At 36.8% G+C, this 23,975-nt stretch overlaps 1 protein-coding gene across 1 annotated transcript in view; it reads right to left on the bottom strand.

The window, feature by feature from the left end:
* The window catches only part of Arid2 (AT-rich interaction domain 2), a 204,426-nt gene that overhangs the window by 80,159 nt on the left and 100,292 nt on the right, over positions 1-23,975 (bottom strand). The window contains exon 4 of the mRNA XM_004668537.3: positions 6,629-6,762. Coding sequence (XP_004668594.1) covers positions 6,629-6,762 — 134 coding nt within the window. The remainder of the gene's footprint in view (positions 1-6,628; positions 6,763-23,975) is intronic.

Below are 23,975 nucleotides of genomic sequence, written 5' to 3'. Positions count from 1 at the left end.
CTTCCATCCTTTGAGACAGGATCTCACATAATCCACAATGACATCAAACTCCCCATGTAGCCAAGGAGGACTTTGAACTTCTAAAAATCTTATCCCCTCCCCCAACGGTGAGAATAGGGGCCCTTTTTTCATTTGTCTTGGTTCAGTATCTAGAAGTGTCCCTATCAAGTCAAACATAAATTATATGCTTGTTTAACAAACTGTGCAAATTGTAATTCAAAGTGACTATAACAATTTCCATTTCCATATATAACGTACAGTTTCTGTTGTTTCCATCATCAGCACAGAATATTGCTAGTTTTAAATATTCTGAATATCAAATATTTCTCTGATATTTTATGATTACTTTCCTTAGTGAGTGACTTGTCTTTCCATTTTAAATATTTAAAAATTTTTAATTCTGATGAAACTTAATTTGTAAAGTTTTCCTTTTATGACTTATATTTTTGTGCCCTCAGAAACCATTTCCTAAAGCAAAATTAACTTAAGATTTTCTGTTGGGAAAGTGCTTGCCTTGCAAGTATCAGGACATAGCTTGATCCCCCAAACCACATAAAAACAAACAAACAAAAAACCTGAAATGGTGTGTGTGCTTCTCCTTCTGGCTGATCTCTGGCCAGCAGTCACAGCCTACTTGATGAATTTCAGGCCAATGAAATCCACCCCCCACACACAAAAAAAACAATGGAATACCTGAGGAACAACATCTAAGGTTGTCCTCTGACAGCATGCATGCACACCTTTGAAAAGTAGATGATAGACTTATAGAGCATGAAGATGCTATGAAGTCATACCATGTACATAAAAAAAAGTTTTTAAAAATATTGAACCTTGGGCTGGAGAGATGGCTTAGTGGTTAAACGCTTGCCTGTGAAGCCTAAGGACCCCGGTTCGAGGCTCGGTTCCCCAGGTCCCATGTTAGCCAGATGCACAAGGGGGTGCACGCGTCTGGAGTTTGTTTGCAGAGGCTGGAAGCCCTGGCGCGCCCATTCTCTCTCTCTCTCCCTCTATCTGTCTTTCTCTCTGTGTCTGTCGCTCTCAAATAAATAAATAAAAAATTTAAAAAAATTGAACCTTAACTGGGATATTTTGGGCCTTGGCAGCAGTGTCCTGAGAAAAACTTCCTATGTACTTTTTTTTTTTTTCAGGTAAAATTGTAACTAAGGAGAAGAAACAAGGAAAAAAAAATGCTGGAAAACTTTGAAATCAAACATTCAGAAATGCCTGGAGTTTTTAAAATTAAAACAAAACATCCTATGGCCTTTCTAAATAAAATTCAAGCAAAAATCTAATGTCTGAACTCATAACAAAAAAAATTAAAAACTGCATTTTACAACATAGGCTTTCTTGTTTTATGGTTTTTCTGGGACATTGTCTTGCTATATTGCCCAAGTTGGTCTTGAACTTACATTCCTCCTGTCTGAACTTTTCAAATGCTGGGATTACAGGGTTTCTAACCATGTTTGGCTCAATTTAGGCATCTGAACACCCCTTCTGTTCTAAAGTATTCTCAGAATGTTTCTAATGGTGAAAAAGTGTCCCAGTGGACAAAGACTAATTATAATATTTAACATTGGACAATGAGACTATTACCTGTTTTTATGGCTTTGATGAATAAAATTTCTCACAACTATGTTAAAAAGTAACCAGGAATCTAAGAGTACAGGACCAATTTTTATGTATCTATATTAGAAACAGTAACTGGAAAGGACAAGCCAACTCACACCAACAGTTAATTGTTTAGATTCCATATAGCCTCCAGACAAATCTCTTGAATAGAAACAAAGTTAGAACAAATACTTAGAATGTTTGTCACAGTCCTAAAGTTAAAATATAATCTTACAATTAATTATTCTATTGGCTACTAAAGGCTATCAATCAATTCTTATGGGAATCGTTTTGCTAACCATACAACAAATAAATTATGTCTTTTAACTATATTTTGATAAAGGCAGTGTAGGAGAAAATGTTTCCAAGATCCAGACAAACTCAATGGTGAATACCTATAGTCCCAGCTATACAAGACCCTATAACCAGAGAATTGTTTTTGCTTAGATTTCAGAGCAATCTGGGCAATGTACTGAAACTCAGTCTTTAAAAACAAAACAAACAAACAAAACAAAAAAAAAAACAATAGAACAAAACAAAACAAAACAAAGCCAAACTGCACATGCCTTAATTTCAGCACTCAAGAGGCCAAGGTAGGAAGGTTACTGTGTGTGAGTTCAAGGCCAGGCTGAGAATACATAGTGAGTATCAAACACACCTCGGATAGAGTGAGACCTTTCCTTGGAAAACAATAAACACCAAAGATTTTCAGGTCTTCTTTACCCTTGCCCTGGAAGATATGATTAAATTGCTACTTTATGTAAGAATGGGATTGGCACTTTATGTTTACCATTCTTTTCTTTCTTGTGCCCAAGCTGACCTGGAATTCACTATGTTGTCTCAGGCTGGATTCCAACCCACAGAGATCCTCGTTCCTCTGCCTCCCAAGTACTGGGATTAAAGGCGTGCATCACCATGCCTGCCTATTTTTACTATTCTTGATATAAAGTTTGTTGAAGTGTATTTAAGTTGAGGTAATAAATTCTGTTTTCAGTTCACAGCAAAGGAAGGCTACTTCCAGTAATGCTATGTCTGTGTATATGAGAATTCTACAATATATTTTATTAACATTGGCATGGACAATAATTGTAACATCTTTTAGACTATGGAACCTTTGATTAAAATGCCTGGAAAGGATTATGTTAACAAGACAATTCCGATGAGCTCTCTACAACTGCAGAAGTCTATTCATTTCAAGGAGATGTCATTTGCCTATTTTGCCTTTCACCTTTTTTTTTTTAATGTGAGAAAAGGCTTTGAGTTTAATTCGGTAGTTGAGCACTTGTCTGCCATGCAGAAGGCCCTTTGTGTGATTCTTAATAAAATTAATAAGAAACCAAAGATACCAAATCAAAATATTGGTATCAATACTGAAGGAGCCTGAACCTGAAAACAACCTGCTCATCAATACTTTTTGCCATTTAAAGTCACTGGGAAAAAAGAGTGAATATTTTCAGGACAATTCAGACAACATCTTATTAATGTATGGCATTTTGTTAGAACACTAACATTAGAAAGGTAACTAACATCAAATATCCTGGAATTGTTGCCAACTGAAATTATACATGTCTCTGGATAAAAACCTTCACACAGATATAAATCTAAACCCATGATGGGAATAAAGCTATATATGATCAAAGCTGTAGATAGAAGTCTTAGCAAGGGTTTAAATATTGTGTGCATACTCTCACCAAGGCTCAGGGTCCATTGCGGAAGAGGTGGCACAAAGAGTGCAAGAGCTAAATGAAGGGTATAATTGTTTAAAAGGCAATCTTCCAGACACAAAATGACCTGGATATCCATGGCCTCGCAATGCTGTGTACTACCTATACAGGATCCTCATAATAGGAAAAAAGGATGATGACATCAAAATAAGAGAGACTAATTGAGAGAGGGAAGGGATATGATAAAGAGTGAATTTGTGAGGGGGAAAGTGGAGAAAGGAGGGAATTATCATGGTATATTATCTATAATTATGGAAGTTGTCAATAAAAAGCTAAAAATCACATAAATATATGTGTAGAGCATGTGTGGTATATTATGATAATTTGTGGTATATGATGTGAGTGTGAGTGTGTGTGTGTGTGTGTGTGTACAAATGCACATATGACTTGGCCAGAAGAGAGCTATGAGTACTTTTCTCTACCTCTTACTCATATACTTTCAACCCAGAGATGCTAATTTTGGTCAGCAAGCCACAATGATGCTGCAGTCTCCACTCCCTACCCATAGTCTGGGGTTACATGTGTGGCAACCCCAGCTTTTTATGCGGGTTCTGGGAAATGGGACTGGGGCACTCTCAGCCCTAGATCCTGCTTAATTGCTCATAACTACTGAGCCATCTCCTCAGCAACCCCCATTTTTATTTTTTGGGATAAGATCTTTCTATGTAGCTCAAGTTGGTTTCAAACTCATGATCCTCATGATTACATATTATGAATTGCTGGGTTTATAGGAGTGTGCTACTGAATTCAGGGTTAGGTTTTTTCTTGTGTATGTGATACTAGGAATTGAATCTAGGGTATCCTGTGTGGCAGATAAACATTCTGCCCTTAAGTCAAAGCCTACTACTAAATAAAATTTTATACATGCTCTTTGAAATCCTTTCGCATGGATATATGCAGTGTGCATGTACATATGTAGAGGCATGTTCTTGTGTACATGGGTACTCCTGTGTACATATGCAAGTACATGTGCATGTGGAGGCCACAAGTTAGCTTTGGGCATTTTTCTGAATCACTCTCCACCTTATCTCTTGAGACACCTTCTCTGGCTCAATCTGGAGTTCACTGACTCAGCTAGACTAGTTGGCCAACAAGTCTTGGCGATCCTCCTATCTCAACCTTCACAACACCAGGATTATGGGTACATGACACTATGCCCAGCTTTTATGTGGGTTCTGGGGATATGAACTCAGTTTCTTTTGATTGGGCAGCAATTACTTTACCTAGATCTCCAGGCCCTTTCTAGAGACTCTTAATTAACCACTATGAAATTCCATTTTGGTGTTTACTTATGCACACACAAAGAAAACTATGTTAAATCAACTTTCCTTGATGACCTTGAAAAGTAAAAATTATCAATAAAAGATTTATTTTATGTATTGATGATAATTTTGGTAATTTGCACCATAACATCACAGTATTGCTACAGCTCTTTTTAGAAAAATGAAAAGCACATACAAATTCATAAATGCTGCTCTCAAATACACTTTTCACTGTGAACTAGACAGTCCTTAATATGAGAAAACAATGCTTCAATAATGCCCAGTTTCTTGTAGCACATTAATCCCCAATCCTAATTTTATCAAATGTGATACATATCCCACAACTGGTCTCATTCCCCTTAAAACAAACCAGATCCAGTGCAGTACTTCAAAGAGGAGTTGTTAAGAATGGTTAAACAAGCTACCATTTTCTTTAATGTTTAGCTGTATCAATGAGTTCCTTTAGAGACCTTTGAAAAGTGTGTGGCCCTCTCAGTGAGTCTCTTATTCTACCAGGCTTCTGAAATTCTATAAATACTTCATATTTTTTTCCTTAAGGTAGATGTATTTTAAAGTAAATCACTGTAATTAGAGGAAGGGGACAAACAGATCCAGGAAAACAACAACATTTTAATGTAAAACCAAGTGAAGAATGCAACACGGTGGGCTGGAGAGACTGCCTAGTGGTTAAGGCGCTTGCCTGCAAAGCCAAAGGACCTCGGTCTGATTCCCCAGTATCCATGTAAACCAGATAGATGCACAAGGTGGCACATGCATCTGGAGTTCGTCTGCAGTGGCCGGAAGCCCTGGAGTGCTCATTCTCTCTCTCTCACTGCCTCTTTCCCCCTCTCAAATGAATAAATACAAATAAATTTTTTCTTAAAGAATAAGACATGGTGACGTTCATAATCTCAACATTTGGGAGGCTAAGGCAAGAGGATCATGAGTTTTAAGATAGCACAGCTGAAACGTATTTAAACTACAAGATGAACAGTATGTAGTTACTGTAATATAGGAATCACACAGTTAGAATGTAGAAATTACTCTTGAAAGTCATTAATATCATGTTTCATTGAATGTAGTAATACCCTCTCTAACACTCTACGGCAACAAAACAAAACAAAAATTGGAACATCAATCAAGTTTATTCAAATCTTATCAGAGTATCAGAATTTAGTTGATTATTTCTTATAGAAGTTCAGCTGTTTTTTATTATGGTAGAAAAATTACAGCATATTTCTGAGATTCAAGTGATGTGCCCTACAGTAATTACAGAAAATGTAGTAGACTAGATATAAAAATTCATGGGGCTGAGAAGATGGCTCAGTTGGTAAAGTGCTTGCAAGATTGAGGACCTGATTCAGATCCCCAGAACCCACATAAATGCTGGAAGTGGTGGTGCACAACTGAAATCCAGCATTCTGGAGGCAAAGCCAAGCAGATCCCTGGGGAGAGCTGGCTAGCTATACTACATGAATTGGTGAGCTCTGAGGTTGGTGAGAGACATTGTCTCCATAAATAAGCTAAGAGAACTACAGATATAGATACCCAATGTCAACAACATGTATACACTTTGGGACAACACATATGCACAGTCATACATATGAACACACATACACATGCATGCATACTACACCTACATACACAAGCAAAAACAACAAACAACAACAAAAAAGAAAGTTTCTTAAACACCATAATCTCCCCTCCTTTGCAGCAAAGACTTGCCTTGAACTTAGTATGTAGTGCTCTAATCTTCATTGTAGTGATACAGGATAGACTGAAGATCACTCAATAAGATAGATCACTTACAATAAAGAAAAGACTACTTGAAAACATAGGTATTTGCAACTCTTGAATTTCCTTCAGGAGCCTATCACAGAAAGGTTCTAAACCAATTAGAGCCAACTCTGACAGCTGCTTCAGACAAAATATTCAGTGCATTCTTGTGTAATGCAGGACAAGGTCATGCAGTGCTTCAATTTTCCCAATTTAAAACTGTGGACCCATGCTTTGTTAATTTCAAGTGACATTTACCTGACACACTGTGTTGCTGGTAATTGTAGGAAGATGGAATTGCACCAATAGGAAGCTGTGGCTTTGGATTGCCTGGTGGTACCTCATCATCATCCTCCCCAAAATGATGAACTTTCTCATACTTTTCTAGATAACTGAAACAGAAGAATAGCACAGCAAAGATTGTAAAATATGTATCTGGGTTAGCTTTCAATTCCTATCACATACTCTTTACTTTTCTATATGCCTAAAACACCACATACTCATAATCATAATAAAGTACTATAGACAGAGAGGGCGCTGGGGAGAAGAGTGTGTGGGGATAAGAGGAGGGGGTGAAAATCAGAAAAACAAACTGTATTTGAAAATGCCAGATTGAATAATACCTCAGTTTCTTTATGCCAACTAAAAACTGGAGAAGAAGGAATGGAAGGGGGGACAGGAGAAGAAGAGAAGGAGGAGAAAGCACCACAAACATGTTAGTTGAAAAATAACTATTTTTCATATATTAGGTGATATGGCAGATATGCAAGGCAATAGTTCTAAATGTTTACATCATTATAAAAAATCAATTTTCAAGTAAAACTATAATAGAGACTATCAAAATACAACTAATTGTAGATGAATAACAGTACATTTTTATTATTTTATTTTATTTTATTTTTTTTGAGGTAGAGACTACAGGGTAAGTAGGCTGGCCTGAACTCAGTGATCCTTCTACCTCTCCCTCCCAAGGGCTAGGATTAAAGACATGCCCCATCATGCCAGGCCCCATTTTTACTTTTAACTTAGATATAGTCATCATAAAAAAACAAATGCAAATTAGAAGAGCTCCCAACACCCATACTCTTCTCTATCACTTGCCAGACATCATCACAGTTTCATATGCATATTTCAATATATTATTATATCTATTTATTTATCAAAATTTTAGAGACCTAAGCATATCAACACACATACCATTATTGCTATTGTTTTCTGTGTGGTTTTTCGAGGTAAGGTCTTGCCCAGGTTGTCCTGGAATTCACTATGTAGTCTCAGTTGGCTTTGAATTCAAGGCAATCTTCCCGATCATCCTCAGAGCTGAAATTAATGGTGTATGCTACCGTGCCTGGCTTCACCATTCTTTTTTAAAAGCAGTATGGTTATTTCATTGTGTTGGCATATAATAATTTACTTCTTGAGTTTTTAGCTTTGAGTTCTTCTGCTACAAGTCATACTATATCTTTTTTTTAAAACAAGGCTTTATTGGGGAGATGGGAAGAGTCTCATTTTAGCCCGGTTGACCTCAAACTCACTATGCAGCCCCAGGCTGGCCTCAAACTCATGGTGATCCTCCTATTTCAGCCTCTCAGAGTACTGAGAATAAAGGTGTGCACCACCAGCCAGTTACAAGACTTTCTATATGTCAGACAAGTACTCTCTACCACTGAATTTTGCTCTCAGCCCTGTATCTGTACATTTAACTGAATATTTTCTCTTCATAGATGCTGGTGATGATGTAAGTGTAACAATATCCCCCAATCCATAGTAGTATAAATCATGAATTTTGACTATTTTATAAGACAGTTACTCCTACTGTATCACTAGTATTAGTTATAATCAATCCTAACATTAGTCAGAATTAAAATTCTAAATTAAGTCTATTATTACCTATCAGTTTATAATAAGGTTTCAAAGTAAGGTTTTTTTAAAAAAATATTTATTTATTTATTATTTATTTATTAGAGGGGGGCATGCCAGGACCACTAGCCACTGCAAACAAACTCCAGATGAATATGCCACCTTAAGCATCTGGCTTACTCACCTAAGTACTGGGGAGTCAAACCTGGGTCCTTGGTTTGGAGGCAAAGGCCTTAACTGCTAAACAATCTCTCTAGCCACCAAGTAAGGTTTTAAAATAGTCAAAATCAGACAGACCATGACAAAGGAAACACTGTGTTTGAATGTATTTGCTATTTTGCTTTATAAATAAGAAAAACATTGATACAGTGACTTGCATTTATGTTTATAAAACTCTGTGTGATTATTTTACAGATCAATTCTACCCTTTATGATCTAGACAGGTGTTAATTCCACTAGTAACTACTTTGGGTAAGTGGTGTGTGCAAGTTCCTGTACATGCACTGGGAAGTGACAAGTGGATGTTGAGTGTCTTCCTTAATTCCTTGCCACCTTATTTTTTGAGATAGGGTCTTTCACTGAACTTGGAACTTACTGATTCAGCAATACTAGCTATCTAGCTAGCCCTGGTGATCACCCTGTTATCGCCTCCAGAGCTGGTATGACAGACATATACTACCACACCTGACTTTTACATGGGTAGTAAAGATCTGAACTCAGACCCTCGTACTTCCCTAATAAAAGTCCTACAGTTGTTCTCACTTGTCTTTTATGATCAGCTGGAGTAGGGAAAGTGGAGTGTCAATGAATATATACACTATATGATCTCAGTAGAAGTACCAAACTTTAATTTCCTTTAAAAAGAAAAGTATGTATTATGTATGTATGCATGTAGCACGCATTTATTTGTATTTGTGTATGCATGTGTATGTGCACACACGAGAGACTCTTATTGCTGCAGATGCATGCAAGATGCCCCAGACTTCAATTTTTAAAATGAAATGAATAGAAGCTATAATTTATGAACATAATAACAAACAACACAGAGAATCATTACTAGTTCTCATTTTCTCTTTCTATGTGTTTTGTTTGGTGATACTGGGATTTAAACCCAGAGCCTTGTGTTTGTTAGCCACATAGTTTGCAGTGAAATATATCCTCAGCCTTTCCCTTCCAGTTTCACAAAATAATGTACCCCATGAGACAGGAAAGGAGTGAAATAGTCCCCTTCTATTAGACAGGGAACTCTTACTAGCAGGCAGCTTGATAACAAATACATCTTTCAATTCTAGACTAACGTAGATAGTCATATGCTCAGGTATAACCAATGAGCACTGAAGAAGGGATACAGCTGCACATGCTCAATCTGATACGGGATTGTCTCCAGCAGTTTACAGTTTACAAACACAAAACAAAAGGATGATTCAAAAATGACAGTCTCAGGCTGGAGAGCTGGCTTAGGGGTTAAGGCATTCACCTGCAAAGCCAAAGAATCCCAGTTCCACTCTCCAGGACCCACATAAGCCAGGTGCATAAGGGGGTGCATGCATCTGGAGTTCGTCTGCAGTGGCTGGAGGCCCTAGAGCATCCATTCTCTGCCTGCCCCCCTGCCTCTTTCTCTCAAATAAATAAATAAAATGTATATTTAAAAAAAAAAACTGACAGTCTCTGGTATAAATCTGCAGTGGACTTCAATGAGCACATAAATCAAGCCTGTTCTTCTGGATTATTAATGCAACTACCACACAAAGAAGAGGATGTGTAAATCCAGGCATAACAGACAAACTGGAAAATAGCTACCAAAAGTTATGAAATATCTTTTTACAAATGAAAGATAATCTATAGCATATGGAATCACTTTAACACTGTGCTGATAAGGTATTCTAGATAGTACAGTATTTTAGAATTGACTGAACTAAAACCAGAAGATAATCTCTAGGAAATAATTGTCATCCAAATATAAAATAAGGTGCTAGAAAGATGGCTTGGCAGTTAAAAGTGCTTGCTTGCAGTCTGTCGGCCTAGCTTCAAGTCCCAAGCCACCCACGTACGCCAGATGCAAAAATGGCAAGAGTTAGTGGCAAGCGGCCAGAGCATGCACACATATATACACAAATGCAAAAAATAAATATATTTTTAAAAGCCAAATATAGAATAAGCTGAGATTTGCAAACTTTCAATATCTTAAAAAAATTACAACTAAATAAAGACACTATTTTTTAAAATTATTTTTTTTTTTGAGAGAGAGAGAGAGATAAAGAAAGAGAGAATGGGCACACCAGGGCCTCCAGCCACTGCAAAAGAACTCCAGATGCATGTGCCATCTTGTGCATCTGGCGTATGTGGGTACTGGGGAATCGAGCCTCAAACCACGACCCTTAGGCTTTACAGGCAAGCATTTAACTGCTAAGCCATCTCTCCAGCCCTAAGATACTCTTTATAGGGTTGAGGAAGTAACTCAGTTGGTAGAGTGGCCATGCATGAGGCCCAGGGTTCAATCCCTGACACAGCATAAACTGGGCATGGTGGTCCATGCCTGTAGTCCTGGAACACAAGAAGAGGAGGCAGAAGGATCAGAAGTGCAGGTCATTCTTATCTGCAGAGTGAATGTGAGGCAGTCTGGGACACATGAGACCTTGTTTCAAACAACAACTTTTAAACTTTATAAACTTGTTGCTTACAACTGAGCCCAGTTGATTTAAAAATTGTTTTTCATTGTAGTTGGGAGAGAAAACAACTGAATTATATCCATGAATTTTATTCTTCTTCTAGAATAACCACAAGGGAATAAAAACAATAGGCAAGTTTCCTAGGATCTCCTGGGATTAACCTGGGGAAAGCTGGATAGCTAGTTATAGTAAGAGGTAGGTGATGGCTAGAAATTCTACTATAATAGCACAGTAAAATAGAAAACATAAAAAGGTAGAACAGGAAAAATACTGAGTCCATCCTAGAGAATTGCCACGGTCTGGGATTTTCCCTTCACAGGGAGGAGTGACAGAGCCATTCTTGAGACAAAAAAATTCCAGCAAATGAATGTACTTTTCAACAACATACATTTTGAAGAGAAAAAAAGGAGGGAGACAGACAATAATATAAGATCAAAGTGTTGGGATTAGAGGTGACTCTAGGGGAAACCTACTTAGCACTAGTCCAATGCAGCTGCAAGGCACCATTTTCAAAAGGGTGCTACTGAGTCATGGGATCAGCAGGCCAAGTCTCACAGTAAACCATACTCTGTGGAATCTCAGAGCAAGTATTAGGGGTCTTATGATGAAACATGGCCAGCAGAATCCTCTGGACTGCAGGAAACAAACTTTGCAATGGGTGAAGTGGAAACCTGGCCTGGGACAGAGTTGTCATGGGACACAGACATGGCTTCTAAACAGAACACTCAACATGGGCAAGGGTGTCCAGGGATAGATCCACTGTTTACAACTGGTCTGCAGGACCACCACACCGTGTATAATGGAAACACTTCCATATAAAACCTTATTAAGCCTTACAGGAAAAGACAAATGGCAGGGCTTACATTCATCTCTTCACTTAAATACAACTGAAATGAGCCTTTAAAAACAAAAATAAAGGGTTACTAACATCATGCCAAACTTAGAAACTTTCAGACTTTCTGACACTATTTAAGGCAACTTAAAGGTTCTACAAATCTGCTGGGTGTGGTGGCATACGCCTTTAATCCCAGCACATGGGAGGCAGAGGTAGGAGCACCATTATGAGTTCAAGGCCTGAGACTACACATAGTGAATTTCAGGTCAGCCTGAGCTAGAGTGAGACCCTACCTCATAAAACAAAACAAAAACAAAAAAAGATTCTACAAATCTAATGCTTTAGAGATGGCTAAGCAGTTGAGGTGCTTGCCTGCGAAGCCAAAGGACCCATGTAAACCAGATGCACAAGGTGCTCATGTGTATGAAGTTCATTTCTAGTAGCTAGGGGCCCTGATATGCCCATTCTCTATCTTTCTCTTCTCTCTCTGCTTGCAAATAAAGAAATAAATAAAATTTTTTAAAAAAAAGCCAGAAGCTACCTGGCATGGTGTGGTGACCCTTTATCAAAAAAAAAAAAAAAATCTACAAATCTATCTTGCAAAACAATTCTTTTTTTCAAGGTAGAGTCTCACTCCAGCCCAGGCTGACCTGGAACTCACTCTGTAGTTCCAGGCAAGCCTCAAATTCACCTATCTCTAATTCCCAAGTGCTGGAATTAAGGTGTGTATCACCATGTCCAGCTTACAAAAGAATTCTTGAGATACAGTAGTTTAGTGAAACATGGAAAAAATACTAGATTAAACCACATGAAACAGCAATTTCAATTTGCATTTCCTCTAGCCACTGAGGAAGTATAAAAAAGGCCTGTTTTTAATTGGACCCAGTGACAACTATTTTAGATTAAGCATAATAGTTTTATATGTAAGTTAAAAAAGTTTACTTTGGGGCTGGAGAGATGGCTTAGCGGTTAAGCGCTTGCCTGTGAAGCCTAAGGACCCCGGTTCGAGGCTCGGTTCCCCAGGTCCCACGTTAGCCAGATGCACAAGGGGGCGCACGCGTCTGGAGTTTGTTTGCAGAGGCTGGAAGCCCTGGCGCGCCCATTCTCTCTCTCTCCCTCTCTCTGTCTTTCTCTCTGTGTCTGTTGCTCTCAAATAAATAAAATTTAAAAAAAAAAAAGTTTATTTTGTAGGTTGTCAAAAGGAGCCCACAGTGATAAGAGTTGCAGGGCAATTATAACAAACACCTTTATGGAAACTATGGTTATCAGGTGACAGACCTTGCATTATTGTGACAAATACTTTACAGAAACAATTTGGTTTGTATTTTCAGGGTCTTCAGTACATGGATGGATAGACCCATGGCAAAGCAGAAATGACATGGTGGAAAAGTATGGCCCAAGAAAGCTGTTTATCTCATGGCAGTCAGGAAACATAGTCTTCATTATGGGGCTCCTCCTCCTCCTCTTTTTGTTTCTTCTTGGTATGCAGCCTATTGGATAGTACTGCCCATATTCACAGCAGTTCTTTCCCATGAGTTAATCCTCTGTGAAAACACCTCCCTGAAACTACTCAGACCTACTTTGTTAATCTTCTAGGCATCTCTTAATCAAACCAATCTGACATGATTAATCTACCACAGGGATCTCTACCAATGTGATACAACAGGCAATTAAGTATCAAGCACAAAAATCAAGCATGGTTTGGAAGCCAAAAAGATAATTAAATTTCCCTGCTAGTAACCATCCATAAAGAGAAAGCATTAAAAAACAGGTTTGTCAGGAAGCCCATGTGAGACATTGTGAAGGGGCTAAAGAATTTTTACTTGTTTCAGAGTTTGACCAGTGTCAACTTTACTAATTCATTAGGTTCCATATACTTTAATGTTTGTATATGTCTAAGAGTATTTCAAGATAATGTATAATTTTAACTAAACTGTATCATATAAAGATAGTAAATAACAATATATAAGAAAACAGTTTAAGTAATTCAGAGAAATAACCAAGAAACTAATGGACAATGAGCCAATTGTAAATCATATTATGAAAAAGGTACTATGACATGCTATCAGATATAAAGTGGGTAAAAGATTTCTAAATTCTCCCCTAAATTTGAACTGTATGTTTAAATTTTTTTTTGGTTCATTTTTTATTTATTTATTTGAGAGCGACAGACACAGAGAGAAAGTCAGATAGAGGGAGAGAGAGACAATGGGCATGCCAGGGCTTCCAGCCACTGCAAAGGAACTCCAGATGTGCGTGAGCCCCCTTGTGCATCTGGCTAACGTGGGACCTGGGGAACCGAGCCTCGAACCGGGGTCCTTAGGCTTCACAGGCAAGCGCTTAACCACTAAGCCATCTCTCCAGCCCTGAACTGTATGTTTAAATGCCCTACTAATAACTTACTCTTATTCTAAGTTGTTGGTACATATTTTGCTAAGTGTTTTGCAAAATGCTTACAACTAATTGTTCAGTTAGAAAAAAAGAGTAACTACATTTCTTTCAACTAAGAATTTTCAAGACATTACAACAATTAAGTGTTTTTAAAGATATGTAAAATATTTTACATAAGAGTGTTAATAAGTAGTTACAAAATCCTTTTTAAGAGGCTAATAGATTACAGGAGGAATATTTATTTTCTGGCAAAAAAATAGATAAATTATGCTAAGGTGCTTGCCTGCAAAGCTTAAGGATCCCAATGGTTCCCCATTATCCATGTAAAGCCAGATGCACAAGGTGACACAGTGTCTGGAATTTGTTTGCAGTGGCTATAGGCCCTGGTATGCCTATTCTGTGTGTGTGTGTGTGTGTGTGTGTGTGTGTGTGTGTGTGTGTGTGTGTGTGTCTGTCTGTCTGTCTGTCTGGAGTAAATAAATAAGTTTTAAAAATAGGTAAATTAATACAGGGAAGATATGACAAGTACATAATAAAGATGTTAAATGACAAGAAAATACTACTAAAGATATGAAAACAAGGATTAGTGCAAATTATACTGTACGGGAAGCTCTTACATAGCTGAACCCAAGTACAGATGTTTATAACATGTCTGCGCTTATGATATTTACAGGACACTTCAAAATTAAATTCACAAGCAAGTACGTTTTTCTGAGTTACTAAAGGAAAACTGTACCAAAGAAAATACTCTCCTGAGGAAATAACACATTTTAGGAAACAATTTCCAGAAAAGCATGTCAATTTTATTTAAAGCCACAATGAAAAGGTAACTGCTGTAACTGAGAAAGGGAAGAAGACAGAGAATGGACAGTGAGAAACGAAAAGGGACAAGAAAAGAGTGAGCTCTAAGGGCAATAAGATTGCAAAGGCGAGAATCAATGAGTGATTTGGATACAGGTAGCCATGGCAGCAGAGGAGACTCAGACCAGCAACACCCAAGTGCTGCAGGACAATTCCTGTGTAGTCCATGACACAAAGGCAAGGTTTCCAAGTAGAGTGAAGTCTTCCTCTACACTGCATACTGAGGCAAACTGTAAGAAACTGTTTGGGGGCTGGAAGAGACAGCTTAGCTGTTAAGACATTTGCCTACAAAGCCAAAGAACCCAAGTTGGATTCTCCAGAACCCACGTAAGACAGATGTATGAGTGCATGCGCTTGTGTTTGGAGTTCATTTGCACTGGCTGGAGGTCCTGTTGCACACATTCTGTCTCTCAAATAAATAAATAAAGTATATTAAAATAAATTTTTTAAAAACTGTTTTTACTACATATGGTTTGAATGTATAGTTTCAGATACTGTCAACCTTCAGTGTGAAAGCATTGTGCAACAAGTATATCACTTTGTAAATTACCCAAAAAAACAAAGTGAAACACCACATTTCTCTGGAAGGTAAAGGAGGAAGAGAAATAATGACTCAGAGGCACCTAGTAAAGTAGTGTACATCTGTAATCTCAGTACTGAGGAGATATGTGTCATATTAACTTTCATCTGAAATTGAAAAAAAAAAAATCTTCTGGACTAGAGATGGCTTAAAGGTTAAGGTGCTTGCCTGCGAAGCCAGGTTCAACTCCCCAGAACCCACATAAGCCAGATGCACATGGTAGTGCATGAATTTGGAGTTTGTTTGCAGTAGAAAGAGGCACTGAGATGCCCATTTCTTTCTTCCCTATCCCCCCAGGAAATAAATTTTTTTTACAAAAGCATATTTTCTAAACACTTTAAAAACCTATCATGCTTTTGTGGGGGCTTATGCTTTGCTTTGTTTCACTTTTGAGCCTGGATCAAGAATGTAGCTCTAGCTGCCTTTGAATTTCCAATTCCACTTATTATACAGTCTGAACTCTAAAGAAAAGTCACAATGATACGAAAAATGCCTTGTGTTTTCTATACTGATGTGTTGCTTCATTTGCTTTATCATACAGTTGGCCCTAAGTACAAGTGGATTTAACCAGGTATGGATTGGATGGAAAACTCTATCTGTTTTAAGCAGGTAGATTTTTGTATATTATACCTGTTGCCTATATAACATAGCAAAATAATTTTATATAACACTTTATACTAAGGATAAGTAATGCAAAGATGAATTTAAAATATGGGAAGATATGGCTGGGCATGGTGGCACATGCCTTTAATCATAGCACTTGGGAGGTAGAGGTAGGAGGACTGCCATGAGTTGAAGGCGACCCTGAGAATACATAGTGAATTTCAGGTCATCCTGAGCTACAGTGTAACCCTATCTCAAAAAACCAAAAATAATGAGAGAAAATAAAAATAAAATATAAAAAGATGTGTATAAGTTATATGCCAATGCCAAACTACAATAAAGGATTTGAGTATCTGCAGGTTTTAGAACTAATCCCCCACAAATACCTTGGGGAAACTCTTCTCATGTCTCTTTCAATCTCACAATTTATCCCTCCTCCCACTATACTAATATAGTTTCCTGCTAAACTATGATAAATGTATTTTTTTTCTCTTTGTTTTTTATGACTTTGACAGTTTTTAAGAGTCTAGGTCTTGGCAGAAAGAATGTAAGAGCCAAAGGAAGGGTAGGACTCCTTACAATATGCTCCTCCAGACACAAAATGACCTGCATATCCATGACCTCACCATGCCTGACACTACCTACACACGACCATCATAAGAGGAGGAAAAGATGATGACATCAAAATAAAAGAGAGACTGATTGAGATGGGAAGGGAATATGATGGAGAATGGAATTTCAAAGGGGAAAGTGGGGGGGGGGGGTATTACCATGGGATATTTTTTATAATCATGGAAAAGGTTATTAAAAATTGAGAAAAAAAGAGTCTAGTTCAATTTCACTGTAGAAAGCCCCTCAATTTGTGTTGATGTGATTTGCTTAATTACTAAATTAGATACAGAAAATTCATTTTTGACAGAACTGGTTTGCACTGGGATATACCATGAAGAACGTAACACTGATTTGTCACATTGTTTCATGTTGTTTACTTTGTTAATGATATTCTTTTTATAGTTCTTTTTGTCTTTAAACCAAAGAATATGCAATTTGACACAAAGCTCATTTACTTCTGGGTCTTTTTGTCTTGCTTTGCCATATTGATCTTATCTTTTTAAAAATTTCTACTACTTGCTGATTCATTATTAACTAAATATGAACTTGCTTTTATAATAAAAAATTGTGGGTCAAACTAAAGTAGTGATTCTGGGTAACTGTATGGTGTGTTTTCTTTGTTCCTTTATTTTGGTTTTATGTGTTTGAGGATTCAGCCATTTTTGTTCTATTTGTCAATTTTTAGTATTCTTTACCCATTACATTTACTTTCAAACATGCTACCTGACTACCAACTGCTACTTTAACAATAACCAACAAGCCTATTCTAATTTCCTTTTTCCAATTTTTGAAAAAAAATTTAAAAAGTAGATAGGTAAGATTTAAAAACAAAAAAATGTATATAATAATGAATGTTTGCCCCTTTAGTCCTGGATTGTATGAAAAAGCAAGTGTTAATATAAACTTAATAAAGAAATATACCTATGATTCAATATGTGACAAGCTACTAGACAGATTTTTAAGATTAAGAATTCTCTGGCTGAAGAGGATGCTGAGCAGATAAGGCATTTGCCTACAAAGCCAAAGAACACAGGTTTGATTCCCCAAGACCCACAAAAGCCAGATGCACAAGGAGACACATGTGTCTGGAGTTTGTTTGCAGTAGCTGGAGGCCTTGAGCACCCATTCACTATTTTCCTCCTTCTCTATCCTTCTTTCTCTCTAAAATAAATGAATAAAAATATTTTAAAAAAAGAATGCCACTTAAAATAATGCTGACAGGAATGAAGAGTCACTACAATGCCCTAGGCTGAGGAGTTCTTTGTTGCTTGCTTCACCTGTATGAACAAGAAGGGTTTCATATAGATATTAAGCAGCCCCCCCCACCATCCGAAGAAAAGAATCACATTGTTTGCTTGTTTGTGCTGAGAGCTCAAACATTCTAATTAGAGGATGCCCAAAGAGATGGTACAATAGAGTCTAGCTTCATAATACAAAGCTGGAGAGAGGGAAAAGACTGTTTTCTACTTTCAAGTAGCTATACTCTTGGCTTAAGACAGTTTTGTCCAGATGATCTGTTACTTCAAAGTGAAATTTTAGGAAATAATAGATTATATAAAGACATATTGAAGAGGAACAGGAGTGAGAATAATAAGTAATGCTAGAATAGTTGTTTAACAAATAAAGACCAAGAAAACAACAAACACCATAGAATAATCATCATGACAGTGATACACTAAGACTTTACAATAATAAATTGGACTATTAATATTCTCAATTGCTTAATCAAAAGACATAGACTAACAGACTGGATCACAAAATAGGATTCATCATTTTGCTATCTTTAAGAAACTCACCTCAGTGTCAAAAACAGATACTACCTGAGAGGGAACAGACAGAAAAAGGCATTAAAAGTAAATGTAACCAGGAAATAAGTCGGTATTGCTATTCTAATATCTGACAAAACAGACATCAAAACAAAACTAATCAGAAAGGATGAAGGTGGTCACATCATACTGATTAAGGGAACAATTCCACACATACACATGAAACAGAGGTGGACCTAAATTTATAAAACAAATTCTAGTAGATATGTCATACATAAATTGCAACACAGTAATAGTGGGTGACTTCAATATCCTATTGTCTGTCACCAATGGACAGGTCAACTGGACAAAAATAAAAAAGAAAAACAATGGAGTTAAATGACAGCATAGATCAAATGGATCTAACAGGTATTTATAAAACATTCTATCCAGATAGGTGTAGTGGCACATGTCTTTAATCCTAGCACTCAGGAGGCAGAAGTAGGAGGATCACTATGAGTTTGAAGCCAGCCTGAGATTACAGAGTGAATTCCTGGGCTACTACAAGACCCTCCCTCAAAAATATAAAAATACACATTCTATCTCAATACTATAGGATATCCATTCCTTTTTAAGCATCTAATAGAACTGTCTATAAAACATATCATACACTAGGACACAAAGCAAGTCTCAGCAAGTACAGGAAAAATGAAATTACTCACTGTATTCTATATGAACACAATACAAGAAAGAAATAACAAAACATGATTTGATGATATTAAATAACACTCTATTGAATAATGAATGGTTCACTGAAGAAATTACAAGGGATATTTCATAAGTCCGTAGAATTGAAGAAAAATGAAAACTGCATGACAAAAGCAATGGGATATGATGTAGGCAGTTCTATGAGGGAAGTTTATTATCTCTAAATGCCTATAACAGCAAAAGATCTCAAATCAATGATGCATCTGAAGGCTTTAGGAAATAAGCACAAATCAATCCAGAAAGTATTAGACAAAAAGAAATAATTAAGATCAAAGGAGAAATCAAAGCAATAGAAATGATATAAAAACAATAAAAAGAAACAACATTGGTGAACCTCTACATAAACTAACCAAAAGGAGAGAAATGGCCCAAATCAATAAAATTAGATGTGATAAAAAGGCATAACAATAGATATAAAGAAAGGTGAGAAAGTTATTAGGATATACTTTATAAACCTATATTTCATCAAACTGGAAAATCTAAAAGAAATTGACAAATTTCTAGACCATATGACCTACCGAAGTTAATCACATTGAGATAAATAATTTAAATAGATCCATAACAAACAACAAAATTAAAGAAGTAGTTAAAAAAAAACAACAACTCCCAAATCCAGAAGATTCACTGGAGAATTCTACAAGGCTGTTACAGAACTGAAACCACTGCTTTTCAATTTCTTCTATGAAACAATGAAGGAAGGAACAGGCCCTAATTCTTTCTACTAAGCCAGTATCACACTAGTAGCACAAACAGAAAAAGACAGAACAAGACAAAGGAAACTATGGCCCAATATCCCTGATGAACATAGATGTAAAATTTCTTAATAAAATACTTGTAAAATGAATTCAAAACCTTATCAACAAGATCATTCATCTTGAGCAAATCAGCTTCATTCCAGAGACAGGGATGGTTCAACATATAAGTAAATCAGTCAATGCAATATATCACACAAACAGATGTACGGACAGAAATCATATGATCTCATCTCAATAGTTGTAGAAAAGACCTTCAGTAAAATCTAGCAATACTTTATGGTAAAAATCCAGGAAAAACCATATCTCAACATAATATCATGTAATACATGGCAAGCCTTCAGCCAGCATGATAAGTAAATGTAAAAAAAAAAAAAAATCCCTCAAAGCATTTCAATTTAGACCAAGAATAAGACAAGGGTATCCCACTCTCTCCATATCAGGGCCTCCAGCCACTGCAAATGATGCATGCACAGCCTTATGCATCTGGCTTAAGTGGGTTCCTGGGAATCAAACCTGGAACCTTTGGCTGTGCAGGCAAGTGCCTTAACTGCTAAGCCATCTTTCCAGCCCTAAAACAACTTTTTAAGGGTAGACTCTGACCAATGTTAATTAGAAACTGAAACATTCTCCTTGGAGAAGGAAGGAATCTCAGTGGACTCAGGAAGCCAACAATCCTGGGAAAAAGTTACAAGATGACCCCCCCACCAAGGCTATATACAGGGAAAACAATTGCTTAGGGGAGAGACTGCCTGAATGAGTTGACAAGGTAATGGGAGCAGATTATGACCAAAAATACATTATATACATATATGAAAATTGTTAATAAAAAGATAAATTTTAAATGATGTAAAATACCTAACAAATATTTTGATAGCAAAATTGGAAAATGTATAATGATTATGCAAAATATTGATCTTTAAAATATTTTATTTTTATTTATTTATTTGGCAGAGAAAGAGAGAGAGAGAATTGGCATGCCAGGGCCTCCAGCCACTGCAAATGAACTCCAGATGTATGAACCCACTTGTGCATCTGGCTAATGTGGGTCCTAGGGAGGAATCAAACCTGGGTCCATTGGCTTTGCAGGCAAACACACTAACCATTACCATTCCTCCAGCCCAAAATATTGATCTTATAAAGTATACATATAAATAAAATGGTCTTGAGACAAGTACAGCAAATGTTGAAAATTAAATATTGGAGTATGTGATTTAAATTTTTAATTATAAATTTTCACAGATAATAAATTTTTTAGTAATTCCTATTGTGGGCTTTACTTTAAATTATTTCTTTATAAGGAAAAAACCTGACATAGGTAGGGAAGTTACTCCTTCAAAAATTAGAATGAGAAAAAAGCAGTAAGTTAAAATATAAATCATTTTAAATTTTTTTTACTTTATTTTTATTTATTTATTTGAGAGAGAAAAAGAGGCAGAGAGAGGGAGAGAGAATGGGTGTGCCAGGGCCTCCAGCCACTGCAAACAAACTCCAGATGCATGCGCCACCTTGTGCATCTGGCTTACATGGGTCCTGGGGAATCGAACCAAGGTCATTTGGCTCTGAAGGCAAACGCCTTAACTGCTAAGCCATCCCTCCAGCCCCATTTTAAAGTGGTAAGAATAATTTAAGTGAACCTTAAGTGCCAGTTTCTATTTCTTTTAGTATGTAGTATAAGGATATCTAAAGAAAGAGTACATCAGACAGGATTTGGAACTGCAGAGTTTAAGCAAGATGACAAAACTTTATATAACAGCTCTTTTAGAAAAAAAAGAGAAATTTTTTTTTAAAGCTAGTACCCACAGAGTAGTAATACTACCTGGAGACCGACTTCAATTTAACTGGAAGGAAGACTGAAGGGTACAGGAAATAGATAACAACAATATAAAAGGAATAAGAGGAAGATGACATGAAAGAAGGAAAAGAGAGAATAAGAAAAAAAGGCAGATAAATTGGGAAATATGGAAAAAGGAATATGAAAGGAAGATGACAAGAAGAAAAAGAAGAGCAAAAAGGTTGGCAATTAGATGGAAGTAGTAACTGTACCAGAAGAGCAGCAGACAAGAGGTAGTTAGTTGCAGAAAGATCCTTTACAGGCTGAAGATTTTAGATGAATTTTTGAAAGTGGCATATGGAAAGTACATAAAATATAGTATAACCTTGCAATAAAATGGATCCTTCAAAATGTACAAAAGATAAAATTTGCTTACAGTTCCTAAATATTCTAAGAACTGATCCACTTTGAAAAGCCTAATAGTATATTTAAGACCCCAGGGGAAAAAAGAGGACAGAAAAAAAATCACAAGATAAATCATTTTTTGACCAAAATGGAATGAATAACACTTGTAAGCCAGAGATTCTGGAATATTAAAAGGAAATGGAGTAAATATTATCATTTAAATTATTCAAGACAAAAATAGTGGCTACGTAGGCAGTTTACAGAATTTCTTTACAAAGTTAACTGTATGGGGTGTGTGTGTGCGCACATGACTGTGTGCATGTATGCATACTGTCTAGGCTTTATTATTCAATTGCACTGACCTCAGACAGTAATAATGGAGGTACTGGCTACACAAGGAGGAAAAATCTCTTTTAGGTCAGGGGAGCAGGGCTTGTTTAAGCATAGACAAATGCCCTTTACAAGTAGGACAAGTAGGGTAATATCACTGGGATAAAGAAACACTAGGAGGGCTCAAGAGGTGGCTTAATGGTAAGGAAGCCATCAATCCTTAGGCATATGAAGCCTAAGGATCCAGATTCAACTCCCCAGTACCCACATAAACCAGATGCACACGGTGGTGCATGTAGCTGCAGTTCATCTGCAGTGGCTAGAGTACTGTGCCCATTCTCTCTCTCCATCCCTCTCTCCCTTCCTCCATCCCCCCCCCCTCTCTCTCTCTGACTCTTTCTCTTGCTGAAATAATTTAAAAAAAAAACGTAAAAAAAACAACAACACCAGGAGCTATCAATGGTATTTCAAATGGCCCTCTCTCTATATAAGACAGGACCTAAAGACTAAACTGGATTCATGTTTAGTACTTGTATGTCAATCTATTTGCCTCAACTGTCAGGTAAAAGTCCCACTTACCAGCACCTCTGCAACTGTATTCTTTCAAATTTATTTGTAATTGTATAAACAAAAAGAGCAAAGGGTCTGCTCCAGTTATTTAAGGGTATAGATTTATTTTCCAAATAATTTTATCAATAAGCAAAATATAAAAGTGTATTAGTTCTACTCAATATAAACTATTGCCATACGCATAAAATAAGCAACAGATGAATCACAAAGTATATTGTCAGCTGTGTAAGATATATATAGAAATTACTCTTTTAAGTTTTTTTTTTTTAAGAGAGCAAAAGAGACAGAGGGAGGGAGGGATGGGGGGGGGAGAATATGGGTGCATCATGGCTTTCATCCAATGTTGATGAATTCTAAACACATGTGCCCTCTTATGCATCTGGCTTTTGTGGGTCCAGGGGAATGGGACAGTCTTTTGGCAGGTGCCTTAACTGCTAAGGCATCTCTCTATCCCCGTGATTTTAAAAAAAATATATTTTATTTATTTATATATGTATTTGCAAGGGGAGGTTGAGAAGACATACATATGGGGGTGGGGGAATGGGTGCACCAGGGCCTCTAGCCAATGCAAACAAACTCCAGATGCATGTACCACATTTTGCATCTGATTTTACGTTAGTACTAGGGAATTGAACCCAGGATGGAGTTGTTAGGCTTTGTGGGGCAACCACCTTAATGGCAAAGCCATCTCTCCAGCACAGAATTAGTCTTTCTAGAGGGGGGAAATATTTTTGAACTTTTCTATTTGTGTATCTACAGGTTATAAAACCTGTAACTCTAATAGTTGTTCTTCTCTTGTTCTATAATTAAGTCATACCAAGTCTTTCTCTGCTTACATAGTATAGTACAT

The sequence above is a fragment of the Jaculus jaculus genome, chromosome 6 (genome assembly GCF_020740685.1).
Source record: "Jaculus jaculus isolate mJacJac1 chromosome 6, mJacJac1.mat.Y.cur, whole genome shotgun sequence".
In the NCBI taxonomy this organism is placed as follows: Eukaryota; Metazoa; Chordata; class Mammalia; order Rodentia; family Dipodidae; genus Jaculus; species Jaculus jaculus.
Note: the sequence above shows the minus strand (reverse complement) of the source record. Positions and strands in the feature narration are given on the sequence as shown.